General features: G+C 46.0%; 9 protein-coding genes across 9 annotated transcripts; 1 reads left to right on the plus strand and 8 right to left on the minus strand.

Moving 5' to 3' along the window:
• Nucleotides 1-128: 128 nt before the first annotated feature.
• Nucleotides 129-464, plus strand: TbgDal_VI3870 (hypothetical protein, unlikely; the record flags this gene model as incomplete). The annotated part of the gene is made up of 1 exon (XM_011775892.1): nt 129-464. The coding sequence occupies one exon, from the start codon at nt 129-131 to the stop codon at nt 462-464; it is 336 nt and encodes a 111-aa protein (XP_011774194.1).
• A 66-nt stretch (nt 465-530) lies between these two features.
• TbgDal_VI3880 (chaperonin Hsp60, mitochondrial precursor,putative) lies at nt 531-2,156 on the minus strand (the record flags this gene model as incomplete). Its single annotated transcript, XM_011775893.1, has 1 exon — nt 531-2,156. The coding sequence occupies one exon, from the start codon at nt 2,154-2,156 to the stop codon at nt 531-533; it is 1,626 nt and encodes a 541-aa protein (XP_011774195.1).
• Nucleotides 2,157-2,626: 470 nt separating this feature from the next.
• On the minus strand, nt 2,627-5,020 carry TbgDal_VI3890 (hypothetical protein, conserved; the record flags this gene model as incomplete). The annotated part of the gene is made up of 1 exon (XM_011775894.1): nt 2,627-5,020. The coding sequence occupies one exon, from the start codon at nt 5,018-5,020 to the stop codon at nt 2,627-2,629; it is 2,394 nt and encodes a 797-aa protein (XP_011774196.1).
• An 83-nt stretch (nt 5,021-5,103) lies between these two features.
• TbgDal_VI3900 (T. brucei spp.-specific protein) lies at nt 5,104-5,643 on the minus strand (the record flags this gene model as incomplete). Its single annotated transcript, XM_011775895.1, has 1 exon — nt 5,104-5,643. The coding sequence occupies one exon, from the start codon at nt 5,641-5,643 to the stop codon at nt 5,104-5,106; it is 540 nt and encodes a 179-aa protein (XP_011774197.1).
• Nucleotides 5,644-5,829: 186 nt separating this feature from the next.
• TbgDal_VI3910 (GTPase activating protein, putative) lies at nt 5,830-7,011 on the minus strand (the record flags this gene model as incomplete). Its single annotated transcript, XM_011775896.1, has 1 exon — nt 5,830-7,011. The coding sequence occupies one exon, from the start codon at nt 7,009-7,011 to the stop codon at nt 5,830-5,832; it is 1,182 nt and encodes a 393-aa protein (XP_011774198.1).
• A 793-nt stretch (nt 7,012-7,804) lies between these two features.
• On the minus strand, nt 7,805-8,119 carry TbgDal_VI3920 (hypothetical protein, conserved; the record flags this gene model as incomplete). Its single annotated transcript, XM_011775897.1, has 1 exon — nt 7,805-8,119. The coding sequence occupies one exon, from the start codon at nt 8,117-8,119 to the stop codon at nt 7,805-7,807; it is 315 nt and encodes a 104-aa protein (XP_011774199.1).
• Nucleotides 8,120-10,167: 2,048 nt separating this feature from the next.
• TbgDal_VI3930 (hypothetical protein, conserved) lies at nt 10,168-10,515 on the minus strand (the record flags this gene model as incomplete). The annotated part of the gene is made up of 1 exon (XM_011775898.1): nt 10,168-10,515. One exon carries the CDS (start codon nt 10,513-10,515, stop codon nt 10,168-10,170), a length of 348 nt encoding a protein of 115 aa, XP_011774200.1.
• A 1,320-nt stretch (nt 10,516-11,835) lies between these two features.
• TbgDal_VI3940 (hypothetical protein, conserved) lies at nt 11,836-12,639 on the minus strand (the record flags this gene model as incomplete). Its single annotated transcript, XM_011775899.1, has 1 exon — nt 11,836-12,639. The coding sequence occupies one exon, from the start codon at nt 12,637-12,639 to the stop codon at nt 11,836-11,838; it is 804 nt and encodes a 267-aa protein (XP_011774201.1).
• Nucleotides 12,640-12,748: 109 nt separating this feature from the next.
• On the minus strand, nt 12,749-14,071 carry TbgDal_VI3950 (hypothetical protein, conserved; the record flags this gene model as incomplete). The annotated part of the gene is made up of 1 exon (XM_011775900.1): nt 12,749-14,071. The coding sequence occupies one exon, from the start codon at nt 14,069-14,071 to the stop codon at nt 12,749-12,751; it is 1,323 nt and encodes a 440-aa protein (XP_011774202.1).
• Between the last annotated feature and the right edge of the window lie 423 nt (nt 14,072-14,494).

A 14,494-nucleotide genomic window follows, 5' to 3' on the forward strand; every position in this document is an offset into this window, starting at 1 on the left:
CACTTGAAACAGCGAAACGAAGCAAGTGAATCTAACGCAAATTTCCGCATGTTGAGGAATTAATTGACTGGAAACTAGCTTGACAACCGACCCATACCGTGTGGAAGGAGGAACAACCTCCCACTATTATGAACACAAGCAGCTGTAAGAACGCTAATGTGAAAAAAATCGTGACAATCTTCAGTGGTACACAGCTGGTTACCACCTCCTCATACAAATTATTCGAGTTTTCTTCATTTTTAAAAAAATGCATCACAAGCACATCACAACCAAAGACCACATTGAGGCCTCACGACATAAGAACAAAAAATATTTGGGATCACTTACAGTCTGGGCGATGCTCCACCGCCAGTTCACACCCTCCAACCTACACTACCACGGCAGCGCTTCCCATGATCAGCAAAGAAGTGCCAAACAAATGCATGCAAATGCAAACGAACAGCTGCCAGTGCCTACACCCATAGACCAACTCGATATCCCTTTGACATCCACCATCATAAACAACCTTATGACCCCAAGGACCCGTCATCTCAACCACTATCCCGTTGACGCCTCTCTTCCTTAAAATCACACACGCTGGCTTCCGTTGTAATCATCAACCCTGCTACTGAGGCGGCATCCACTACGCAAGAGTTCACCACCTTCACGGGGTCGACAATACCCACTTCAAACATATCCACGTAGCGGTCATTCTGCGCATCATAGCCCATGCAGCAGTCCTCATACTCAGCAACAGTTTCAACAGTAACAGCACCCTCCTCACCTGCATTCTCACTGATGCGTTTCATTGGAAGACGCGCCGCGTTGCGCACGATTAATATCCCAGTCCTCCGGTCCTGCTCCATGTCCTCATCCTCTCTCATGAGTACATCTAACTGCTTTGACGCGTGAAGGAGGGCAGCGCCGCCGCCAGCAACAATTCCCTCCGCAAGGGCATTCTGCGCTGCGTTAACGGCATCAATCACACGGTCTTTCGACTCATTGATCTCCACGGTGGATCGGCCACCTACGCGGATTACGGCAAACGTGCGGTTTAGTTTGGAAATCCTCTCCCGTAACTTCTCCTTCACATCCTCGGTTAAGGCCCGCTCCAGCCGTCCCTGCAACAACCGCACCCGCGGTGCCGCGTCAGCCACTCCAGCAACGACGGTGCTATCCATTGTTTGTTCCCATCGTTCCGCGCGTCCTAGCAAACACGTGACATCATCCACAACTCCAATGGAGCCAACCTTCTCCACTCTGCATTGACAACATGTGGCGAGATCGTGGAGCTCCTCCTCTGAAAGTTCAGGGGCGCAAACAATTCCACACAGCACCACATTGTTAACGTGATTGTGTATAACGGTTTGCAGCACTGCTTCAGAAAACTGCGGGGCGACAAGTACAAGAGGTTTACCAGAATTCTTCGCGGCCCCGAGCAAGCGCAGTACATCATGAACGCTTTCAAGTTTTTCTGCAGTGATGAAAATGAAGGGGCTCTCGAGACTACTCTTAAGTTCAGTGGTGTTTGTCACCAACGCGCTGGAAACAAACCCCTGCTCCACGCTCCAACCATCGTAACGCATCCACTCAGTTGCACTGCCATTTCCACTCAACACGGCAATGTAACCATTTACCCCTACCGACTGCACGACTCTGGCAATCAAAGCTCCCAGAGAACGTTCACCATTAGCGCTGATTGTCGCCACGTTCTCAAGCATCTGCAAATCCTTTACTGGGCGCTTCTGTTCACTTAAGCTCTTGAGGAGGACATCGACAGCAATATCTATGCCACGTTTCAGATCCATTGGGTTGGCACCCGTCGCAACACATTTGTAACCCTCTGCAAAAATGCTCCATGCAAGTATTGTTGCGGTTGTGGTACCATCCCCCGCAATGTCATTCGTCTTTCCCGCCACTTGTCGAATAAGTCGGGCGCCCACATCCTCGAATTGATCATTGAACTCAATGGATTGGGCAACCGTTACACCGTCTTTGGTTATCTTCGGCTCGCCTGAGGGCTGCCGAATAATGACATTTCGTCCCTTCGGGCCCAACGTTACGCCAACGGCAGTAGCGATACGCTCAATACCATTTAGCATGCGTTCTCTTGCCTCACCACCGAAATGAATTGCCTTGCCAGCAGCCGAAGCAAGACGGCGTGTTGAATAAAGCATGATGTTCGTCCGTTATTTCTTTTACTTGTTTATTTTTAAACTACAGGCACTGTTCCTCCGATCCCGATGGTCCAACCCCCTCGTTTATACACGCAGACGTTTTTAATGTCGATACGGAAAGTGTTTAATGTTGTTGTTGTTGTTGTTTTTTTTTACCCACCCCTTTCTCGTCACACTCCTGCCTTCGCTAACGTAACTCTAAAACGAAAAACAAATAAACGGAAATAGCACTTACGCGCAACCACGTGGTTAATAGACGGTGTTAAAGGCGGAACAAAAATTATTAGCGGCCGTATACATCATTCCATGAACAGCTGTTAAAAGGAAACTAACACAACAAGAGCAAGTGACACCAACGTCACTCTTTTTTCTTCGCCCTAATCACTTACTTGCACTCACTCATCACCGCTTTTATTTCAAGTGGGGTGGGTGGGCAAATTTGTTCCGCCGCACCATCAAAGTACCGACATTCAACTGTGAGAAATGCGTTGCAACATGGCTCGCTGTCTAGAAAGATCCATCTGCAGTCGTGAAGTTGCGCTATTCAATTCCGATGGATCCACATGCGGTTCTATACGTTTTGCCGGGGGCTCACGGACCACCACCTCGGCGCTTTGCCTCGCCACTTCCTTCCGCAGACGCTCATTAGTCGCGCTAGACTCCATGGCGTACCGTTGAAGATCCTCAAATCGTCGCAGGAGTTCAACCTTTTCTTCTTCAAAAGATTTACGCTCTTGCCGAAGTGCCTCGCGCTCTGCAGCGATTTCGTCACACAACCGCTTTTGTTCGCGGCGCATTTCACCAATGGCAACACGATCCTCCTCCATCGCATCCACTTTTGCTGCGTATGCTTCCTCTTGAGCGCGTAAGGATTTGAGTAATTCCGCTTCATCATTGTTCCGCCGTTCTCGAAGCATTGCGGCTTCGGTCCGCTCACGAGAAATTGCCATTCGTTCTTCCTGTAACTCAGCCATGGCATGCAGTTTTTTTGCCATGAACTCCTCATACTGTTGTTCAAAGAGTTTCCGCTCCTGCGATACCTCGTGGAGCATTAACCTCCTGTCCTTCTCAAGCTGCTCTCGCAACGTTTCATAGTGTGCTTGAGACTCCTGGCAACGGCGGCGCTCCTCTGCAGCTTCTCTTGTGAAGTTGGACAACCCAATGTCAAACTTTGCATACAACGAGGCAATACGAGCCCGCTCCTTCTCCATTTCCCCTTTCGTATATTTGATTTCTTCAAGCACAGAGTCCACTAGTGCCTTCTGCTCATTAATGAGTCGTTCTTTTTGTCGGAGTACCTCAAGTCGCTCATCGGTGACAGCCTCATTCATCTGCGTTGCTTTCTCCATATCCTTGTGCAGCACTTCAACTATCTTTTGCAACTCGGCGGCGTTCTTTGTATGTGCTTCAAAAGATTCTACGTGCTGCATATGCAATCTATCACTGTGTGCTGACGATTCAGCATACCGCTTCTCCATCGCCGCAAGCTCCGTACGATGCATCTCTTCGGAGTGCGCACGAGCAAGCTCCAACTGACGCCGCGCTTCCTCCAACTGGTTTTCATATCTCCGTTTCATGTCGTCAAGTTGTGTTTGCAAAAACTTCTGATCCCGTTCGCGAATGCCTGCATCTTCGCGATCACGTCGCTGACTTTCCATGCGGGTTATCTCGTCGCGTAACTCCCTCTCGTTCTTGGCTCGCTCCTCACGATCCTCCAGATCACGTTTTCGACGAGCTTCACGCTCCTCATCATCCTTCGCGATCTTCGCATCAATTAACGTCCGAAATCGTTCCTCACGGTCCTCCATTGCAGCCCAAAAACGCTCCTCACGTTCCTTTACTTCTTTCTGTAGCCATTCCCGTCGTTCCAATTCCTCACGACGGTCCCGCACCTCACGCTCCTTGCGATATCGTTCATCTTTTAAGAGCCGTTCCCTCTCTGCTGCAACAACAGACAAGTTGAGCTCGTGGAACACTTCACGAACATCCTGCGCGAGGCGTTGAAAAAGAGTTCGTGCTGCTTCCTCCTGCTCCAGCCGCCGAAGGTGTACTGCACGTTCCCTTTCACGCTGTCGGCGGCGCTGGCTCTCAATATTCGCGACTGGCTGCTCCTCTTGCGGCAGGCCCGTTTTCGCTTCCATCCCGGTTGCACCGGTAGGAAATCCAATTGCAGGTGCGCCCCCTACGGTGTTCCTCATAGCCCGCGCTTCTATCTCCATTTCTTTTTGTTTCTCTTCTTGCAACCGCTTGAACTCCTCCATTTGCGCCCGCAGTTCCTCCTGTTGCCGTTGCAGGGCCTTTTCCCTCCGCTCTTGTTCCTCTTGCATCTGCCGCATCTGTTGTTCGTATTGTTCCTTTGCAGCCTTAGCCGCCTCCTCCGAGAAGAGTTCCTTGCGTGCAGGTTGCCTTCCTGAGCTTGGTGGATCGCTTCCTCCACTACTGGATGCCGAAGGCGGCGCAACGGGTATTTCATCGTCAAAATCCTCTGAGTACTTATCAAATGAATCATCATCATACGTGTAGTCGTAATCATCGGAGGTTTTAGCTTTTCCTCCACTTTCGGTTCCACTAGCAGCGCTCACCGATGCGGTGCTGATTGTTTCCTTTGTGTCCTTCCCTCCCTTCTTATTTGTGCTTTTCTCCTCTTTGGATTTTGATTTCTTTTCCTTTTTATCTTTTTTCTTCTTTTTCTTCTTGCTCTTTTCCTTCTTTTTTTCCTCCTTCTTTTTGCTCTCCACTTCCTCTCCATCAAAGTCAGACTGGACGTAGGCATCCTCACCCTCATAGAACTCGTCTAACACGTCAAACGAAAACTGTTTGGTCGGTTGTCTCTGAAGACTCGGCGCCCCTTTTAGTGACGACATACTGTTGATAATAACAAAAGTGAAGATGTAAAATAAAAAACAAACCCGTTCTGTATATTTTGTCCGCACGGTTTTAGCGTACGTCACTGACTAAGTCTATATTTATAATTTGTCTGTTTATGAGTAATTCTATGGGTCTCAGCGCCGTTCCGGCAACCGAAGTCCTCACGTCTTAGCGCCCGTTGTTTCCACGGTGAATAGAGGCCCTTTTCCCCTTTTGCGTGGACGGTATTTGCGGCCCCGGCTTGGCAGCAGACGCATACGACGACGAGATGAGGAAAGAAAGAGTAAATAAAATACAAAAGACGAAGCAGTGAACCAAGGGAGAGACAAAGGCGGTGACAAACGCGGCAAATGAAAGTTACACATGGCCGAAAGAAGCGGCGATATTGGTAATCACAATACCACCCAAGTATACCGGGAGCGTATTCTGCTTTCCCCTTTCCCACAGCGATCATCACAATTTCCCTTTTTATTGTGGGGTGCAAAACTCCACGGGAAACAAGAGATGTAAAAAGAAAATAAAACAACCCCCAAGGCGGGAACAGAGTTGGACACCATGCGCTCGCCCCCGCCCCACCAAGTAAAAGCCAATACAAACACATAAGCAAGCACACAAACATATGAATATATAAACATATAAATATGTACAAGCGAAATAAGAACAAGGGGAGGCAAGTTCACAAGAGTATCACAACCAAAAAGGTGCGTAGAACAGCACCAAACGCTCCAACAACAAAAGCAACAACAATATGTTAACCGGTTCAAGTCCCAACGAGAGCAACACCACCAAGGAGGGTCATTTAGCGCTACGATTTCCACATAGAAGAGACCCAACCTGTCAAATTTTCCTTCCAAGACGGGCCACCAGCACCGCTAAATTTGTAGCGTTCACGCAATTTGTTTGCATCCTCACGACTCCCCGACTTTAACCACGCGATTGGTTGAAATCCAAACCGCATCACCCAAGTCGATGCGATGTCTAGAAACTCGACGACGTCGCACGAGGGATATGATTGCAAGAATGGAAGAATAGTGCCTAAATGGTCCAACGCCAGTATATCATCCCGCTTATACACCAACATGGCAGCGGCAATGTAAATAACTACGCCACATATATCTTCCCCAAAAGAAAAAATAAAATCCCATATCCTAAACACATCGGGAACATTAAACTCCTGAGTGAACAGCAGGGTTAACCAACGAAATGCATAAAACTCGGAGCGTATTTCGTTGGTCTCCAGGTGATCCCAAAGTTCTGGGTCTACAAACTGGACGATACGCTCAAAATTTCTAATGGTACTCATAACTCCCGTGTTCTTGTCAAAGTCAAGAGTACGACAGAAATCATCCCCTAGGTGTGAGAGCATTCTCTGGAAGAAAAAGAACACGTCCGCCTCCACAGTTTCGTCAACGGCAGAAGGTTCGCCACACGTGAAGGCAAAGAGCAAGTGGCCCACGAGCTCATTCATGCCTTGTACGTAGCCAAAACCTTTATTAACCCCAGCGAAGGTGTGAAGGATGCGACGCAGACATTGCTGCATTGGGGAAAAGGTTGTGGGGATGCCCTCTATCACCGTGAAGTCACGCTCCAAATTGAAAAAATGCATAGTGGGCATTGTGCGCGGGATGTCAATATCAATTTCACGGTTACTATTCTCACAGATAACGACGTTATTATTTTCGTCTAGCGTGCATATAAGACGCACAAGCTCCTTATACTCACTCGCCTTCTTACTCTCAATCGCTTCCCACCCAGTTACATCATGTGGAAAAAGTCCAATCATCAACTTCCAGTAAGTTCGACGGATCCTGTCATGAACACCACGTCGGCACATGAGAGTGGCATTTGAAATGTCAACAACAGGACCTGCTACAACGGCAGCACATGCGGCTTCGGTTGATTCCACGGAGCGCAACATCGATCTGTTTCCTTTCGCGTCACTCTCATCGTCACCGCTAACCAGAGACGGAGGCGGGAAGCCAGACATGTTCCCCTCCCTCACCCCCTCCTCTTATCTCCCTTCTTTTCTTTTTCCCTTGCACAAAGTGCCGAAACCTCCTTTACTCTGTTAAACAGGGAGGGAAAAGGATTTTTAAAAAGATCCTAATACTGATATATACCCTTACTTGCGACAAGCCAGTGAAGAAAAGGACATCAAATACTTGCACATGGAATATTACATGCAGATATTAAAAAACACATGTTTGAATGGAACAGCACATCACTGATGTAGAACTTCATATTCCACACAAAACGTTTTAGCCCACTTCACAAACTGTATCCTGAAACTGAAATACGTACAGCGAGGGGACGGACCGCATAAAACCCTTACTAATCATATGCATAACACTACTAGTAACTGCTAAAACAATGTTCATGGGAATAATACACACTGCTATGAAAACGTACCAGTTCCCTCGTGCCACTCCGTCAACTTCATTGGAAGATGCCTCAATACAAATAAAACGAGAAACACTTTTCCCTCAATCTTCACATTCACCTACAAATAAACATAAGCACTCATTCCCATATCCCCGCCAAGTCCAATCCCTACTCTATCACTTATGCACGGGAATGCTATAACCCACGCACAGATGATGGCAATGAGGCACTGAGTTGCGAAACCGGACGAATGAGATTAGATGTCCGCCTCGACTAAACAAAGGGGAATTGAAAGGAAATAAGTTTCTACGCGTCTTTTGTGAGTGTATGTGCATGCGTGTGTGTTTACCGCACATGCAAGGCGATGAACGTTACGCGGAGACCTCAACGTTACACGTTTACGGCAATGGGTTCATCATGTCGAAAAGGGAAAGTAGAGCCCTTGTGGGAGTCAGTTGCGTGTCAATGATTGGATACACAAGTGCCATCCGCCCGTCTGGAAGCGCAACATACGCGCGACGCTCAATGCGGTCACATGTGTTTTCCTCCTCATCTGCAAGTGAACCACGATAGTACGATTGTTTGGCGAGAATAGCAGCAGCCGCTACGCCAAACATAAGCTTGGGTGTGTGATATGCCGTGCGGTGAAGTGTGCTCGCAAATGTCGCAGGCGTAAAGTACGACCAAAGGGGGCGCTTAACCACAGGTGGCATTTGTCCTCTTTATTCGGATCGTAATGGTAACAAGTTATTTTTCCCTTTTTTTTCTTTTGATTCTTTCTTTTTTCCCCCTGATAACTTCCTTTTTGTTTTCTCCTTCTTCCGCTTCCCCGAACCATCAAACAATAAAACCGAAAGGAAAAACGGCACATTTATGATTAAAACAAAAAGTGACGATTGGATGCAACAACTCCAACTACACACAAATACGCAACAAATGTGGGAAAAGCTTTTGCCGACATTGAGGTGCCAAATCCACGCCCACACAATAATACACACATGCAAGGAAGATTTAAAGGGAACTAAGACATATTAGAAACTTTTACTTGTCTTCCGCATACACGCACACGCATAGGGCAGAAACATATCACCAACAAAAGAAAAAAAAACTCATAGTAGGAAAAGTTATTTTCCCCCTACATTAAAAACAGAACACTTTCTCTAACAATCCACCAATACAGATTTTGACAGGGCGTCAACAAGTTATGAGGCAACCACTTAGTGCAAAAAAAAAAAGGCTCTCGATGCCTCAGTGTTAATGCGTAATGTGTGGAACTGCATCATAACCTCATGTCTGCGATCATATGAGTAGCATAAATATGAATATGAATATGTGCGGATGCGTGAGATTCCTCATAGTTTTGTACGCGACTTCAACACAGTCAACTGCAGCCGTCACAACAATGCCAAAAAACATTGCCATACGACCTACTGAATCTCGCTACGGTAGTTGTGCAACGGACTTTAATGCACCAAAATTCTTACAAAAAAAAAACGCAAACCGATATGCATAAACAAACACCTACACATCCGGCACGGGATAGAAATCTACTCAAAAACGAGCTCAACAAAATTCTCCACAATTTGGTGCTGCAGACATTTTTTTAAAAAATATGGGGGCCTTGGCGCCGGTCAGGACAGTTCGGATGTGCACGAGCGCATGCCAGAGAATAAGCGTAAATGCAATATCTACTACCAAGTAAAGAAAAAGAAAGTGACTGTACGTTTGGTAACTTGATGAAAAGGAATTAAAAAAAGGGGGAGGGAATGAAGAAGACGAAGAAAGGGGGAAAAAAAGAAATGAGGAGGCAGCGGGTAAACCGCAAGTGGCAAAAGATGAAGGGACCATCAAACAAATAGTGAAGGAAAGCGAAGCATTGGCCCAAAGGCCAGCACGCCATCGCCACTGGGAACACATATTTAAGTCGAGTCAAGGTAAAGAAAACATAGCGGAGAGAAAAAACCCGTCTGCATGCGTTAGGGTTATGGACTTTACAATTGTCCTATTCTTTCTTACGCTTTTCCCTCTTTTCCTTTTTTGTTTCTCGTTTCTATTCTCTGTTTTTTTTTCTTTTTCTTTCTTATATATATATGTAATTTTGTTTTCATTCCCGTCTATTCGAAATACATCTCCTCCTTCTCCTTTCAGCCTCCTTTTTTTTCTTTTCCTTTCTTCCGTTCACTCACATACGACCCTTTCGAATATAAAAAAAAACCGGCGCCGAAAGTCCCAAAATGCTCATATACGCGGAGAAAGGGTGAAAAAATAATCATAACGAACATCAAAAATAAATATAAAGATGAAAGACCAGCGCAGGTATATCATACATAAACAACTCCGCAAGCGTTAGGAAAAAAGGGTGCTGATAAAAAGACGAAGCAATAATAATCAAAAAAAATGCTCCGCGTTAAGAAAACTCTTATCATCCTTCTTTTCTGTGCTGGCGCCTTCTTTTTTTTTTTGTGTGTGTGTGTGCCAATGACTTTTTCTCTCCCGCATTGGGTACGCGCAGTCACACCAGCACAGACGTATATAAAATATATTATTATTTTTTTCTTTTACTTTATACATTTATCAAAACAAACAAACAAAGAAAGAAACGTACCTTCATTTCGCTCTCCCTCCTTTTTCCCCCTCCCCTTTTTTTCAAATTCTTTATATATATATATATTAATTTTCCTTTCATAATTCTTTCTCATTTATTTTTAATTCAGATTCCTTTTTTTTTTTCTTTGAGCTTACGGCCCAAATACACTGGCCACTAAGAGCGAGTGAAATAAAACTTAATGCAGCATTTACCTTCATTAGTATCCTGAGAAGAACTGCTGGTGCGTAAAACCCAACCTTCCGCGTCAAGGCACTCAATGATGACGAGAGACACGGCGGCGCGGTGCAGTTCGTCACAAAAGTGTTGACTTAATTCCATCTTCCATGATTCGGGGTTTTTGCTGTGCACAAAATAAGAAGGTTCACGAGAACGGCTGAGTGCAGTGGAAAGCACGGTGGGAATACGTTCCTCCATGTGCTTAATCGTATCCTCCCGCAGCGGTGAACCAACAATGCTGAAAGCTGGAGGGCTGAAAGTTGCAGTGACAACGAGGTTTGGCATTTTTTTTTCTTTTTTCTTTCCTCCTTGTTTTATTATCCTTAACAAAAGAAAAAACAAAGATTTACTTTGTAGGTGTGCTTGGTTCTTAGTCACCTGTCAGTGTAGACGTAACCGGCACTCACCCTCTGTTACCTTCTAGTTTGTGAAAAAAAAAATGATAATAATAACGCTTATTAAAGGTTTAAGCGTACACCGAATCTTGGGTTGCTTTGCCTTCTTGCTTTAATTCTCAACGACGTTACTTCTAAGGAGAGGTTACAAGAACAAGAATGGGATGAAAGACAAAAAAAAAAATGGAATTGTGAAGTTTACATGAATACGTGCTTCATAAGGGGAAATTTTCATTTTAGACGTTTATTTACGTTTTGCATTCATTCTCTTTTTTTTTTCCTCTTCCTTTTTTGTCGTTTTCTTTTTGTCAACATCTCCTTCCTTTTGACCTCCGCACAGCAACAACATCAACAACATAAACGAACAGACGGTAATTGGTGATCCCTAAATATTGCAAACACTTCCTTTACTATGGAAAGGAGCGGAATGGGACGAGCGGCGGAGACGAACGAAACACGAAACGGTACGCCGCACTGCATCTCAGTTCAGTGATACAACAATAGTGGAGTGATCTCCCTTTTGGTTTTTTTTTTTCACAATGGCAACATGTCCATATGGAACAGGTCGAAAACAGTTAAATTTGTTTTATTAACTGACATTCGGCATGTCTACTTTATGTGGTGCACTCCAAAAAAGACCTCTTTGAGGAAAGTTCAACAACAAACTTATCATATGGCCCCCATATTAACCTCCTCTTCCCTCACAAACGAACACCAAAAACATATTGCAAATGACGGTAACATAACCAAACGCAGAAACAAAAGGAAATAAATTATGGGAAATAATAGTAGGCAAGAACAGCCGTATGAGGAAGTGGAAGCAAGCAGAGCCAAAAGTGAATAATTCATGGGCCTCACACACATACAGGTACCAATATAGTTTACTTTCCTGTTTGTTTGGTGGTTACTTCTGGTTTGAAGAGTTAAAATACTCGCAGCCACATGTAAAAGAGTGAAGATGGTCACTCAACCAACGTAAATGCTTGCAGCGTGTCGCACTACCGGAATGGATGCGGGAACACATAAATAAGTACATGAGGCGATAACACCTCACAGATCAGTGAGCGATCGAGACGTACACCACACAACGTAAAAAGACAAAAACAAGTAAATAATATGTATAGTAGCTAATATTTGTATGTCACGCCATAATCAACGGTGTGTTGATTCAACTATTTGCATCTAAAGAAAAGGAGGAGGGGAAGAAACGCTACAGGACAAAGAATCCCCCAATTACTCCCGTGAGAAAGGCACAACGACGCATAACAGAACCTAACAAAGCGACCACTGCATTGCAGATGAAACCGTCGGTTCCATCAGATGTCCAGAGACCAATAACATCATCAAACAAACTCCTCCACTCCACGGTTGCGTAACCCAATATGGATAGCAACTGCGTCATTGCCAACCCACTAAGCGTAAAGCGACATACCGCTCCTAGTCGGTGCCGCATGATACTGGCCGCAACACCGCCTGCTAATGTGCATAATAAAATGGGTTTCACACGATCAGAACCCCCTTCGGGGCGATCGGGTTGTGAGGGTCGAACCCCCTCACCGTCGAATACTACAAGTTCACTAGACATACGCGGAGGGACATCTTCACACAAGTCGGCCTTATCATTTCCCTGCAGTGTCTCCGCCAAAGGCTCCTCATCATCAGTTTCGGATCCTTCAGATGACACTGACGGAGACCATGCTATTGCGCCATTCTCAGCTGATGAGCCAACCAAACTTGAAATGAACTGCCGCTTGATGTGACTCAAGGTTCCTGCTCCATTAAGTTCCAGCGACGGCTCCCGAGAGTTCTCCTGAGATGGCTGCAAAGGCTCATCTCTTCCAAGGCGAGACATGGCTGTGGCTATGCTATCTTTTCTATGGTCGCTTTTACGCAAAGCATGACGGGGAAACCAGCGCTTTAAAGAGTAAGGTACCAAACATACAAACAGTGTGTGAAAGGAGTACCCTGAAGAAAGAAACCCATCCGCAATGAGAAGAGCGCTACGACACAGCATCCCCCGTACAGGAACACACGACTATAACACACCTATCATGCTTCGCAAACTGCCCAAACCGCAAAATGATAATCAATTTTATTAAAAAAAAAAAAGAAACTGGGCCCAACTACTTCAAAAGGCAGTGCGACGAGGGACGAACCTCACCCGAGGATAATTCCCTAACAAACAACACAAACTCGCACAGGTTTAAGTCATAACAAACACCGTGGGCAACACAACCATCCTCAACTGGCTGCCCAACTTTCACCCCAAAGAGACCTTCATTCAACCATGATGACACATCGAAGCGTCCATCAACTGTTGGGTTTAGGTAGCGGGATGCGTCCTCAGCATCAAGAAGCGAGGAACTCGTCGTAGGTCCGTTGTATTCCAACTTCACCTCACCCACGGGAATGGCTGGGCAACCACTAAAGACTGGTGCTAAACAGGCAGCGGGGGCACCCAACGGATTCCAAAACGGCACAGGGCACCCCAATGATTCCTCCGGTGCCACGCCCACAACCACCGCGGTGCCGTAGCGGCACAACATTTTGGTTCCGTGCTTGACATGGGGTCCAAAAAGCGTGCATGCCTCCTGTGATATGTCAAAGTAACGTTTCGAAGCGTGACTATTACCGCAGTGGTACGGAAATGAGAGCTCTAATCCCCCCTCGTTAATACGGCTCCCCGTCGCCAAAAGCAACTCTGAACCACGAAGCGATGCAGCTCGGCGGCGCACCAACGAAAGTAACTTATCGAGAATGGAAGCCCCGCCACCCTCAGTTTCGAGCGCCTCCATCACACAAAGCAGAGACAGTTGCACACATTCGCTGAGCTGCATGTCGTCTGCATTGTTAACGGTGGCGCTGCCCCAGTCATCACGAGAATTATCAATAAGGAAAAAAGACTTGTGACGATGCAACTCTTCGGTAGAAACGGGGAACGCACCGGGAAGACCCGGCACGTGCGCGAGTATCATATTGTCACCGTGTTCCTGACAAGACCCGATAAAAGACATTGGTACCTCAAAGGCATCGCATACTCGATACCGGCAGCGAAGAGCTGCGACCTCGCCATGTGATGTGGTGCATTTTTGCGCATTACTACCCACGGAGCCGAACAATATCTGCTGTGCCTTTCCAACTGCTCTTGTCTGTACTTCTGTAAAATGTGATACCTTTCCCAATGCCCGAAGAAGGGGAAACACAGTACTCATCTCCCGATACAAGAGAGTAGAAAGGTGAAAAAGGGATATCGACACTGACAAAGGAGAGAATGACACTGCAACATTGCTGCAACACAAAACGAAAAATAAAACTAAAAAAAACAGCCGTTCCGCTCTTTGATTCCACCGCACCACCAAACTCGGGGTTTTTGAGTATCTCTTAACAACCCATGACTTCTTCACTTCTTTTTCCTTGCTTCTTCCTTTTTTTCCATTCACTGGCATCCCCTCTCACCGTCGTTCACTTTCGCACACTTTACGCATGCAACGACAGTGCGCGTATACAAAACTCGAAGCACGTCATAAGCATTCATAGACGTAGGCGTGAGTTTGTGGCTACACATAACCCTCAGGATTTAGAAGAAAAAAAATCAGAAATTGTTATAAACTGGCTCAGCAAAACAAATATGCACAGTTGGATCACATTAATTACCATGTAAATGCAAGGAAAGAGAAGCAGGAGTGAAGCGAAAGAAATTATGACAATAACAACAATAAAGAGAGAGAGAGAGAGAGATCTGCATTGTACCAGGAGTGGTGAGAAACGCTACCGCCGAGTAAACTGAAAGGGGGAGACAAGAGAGAAGAAAAAAAGAATTCCCGCAAAGCTACCGCCAGTACTTCTCCCTCCCCCCCCCCCGAATCGAA

Source organism: Trypanosoma brucei, chromosome 6 (assembly GCF_000210295.1).
Source record: "Trypanosoma brucei gambiense DAL972 chromosome 6, complete sequence".
Lineage (NCBI taxonomy): Eukaryota > Euglenozoa > Kinetoplastea > Trypanosomatida > Trypanosomatidae > Trypanosoma > Trypanosoma brucei.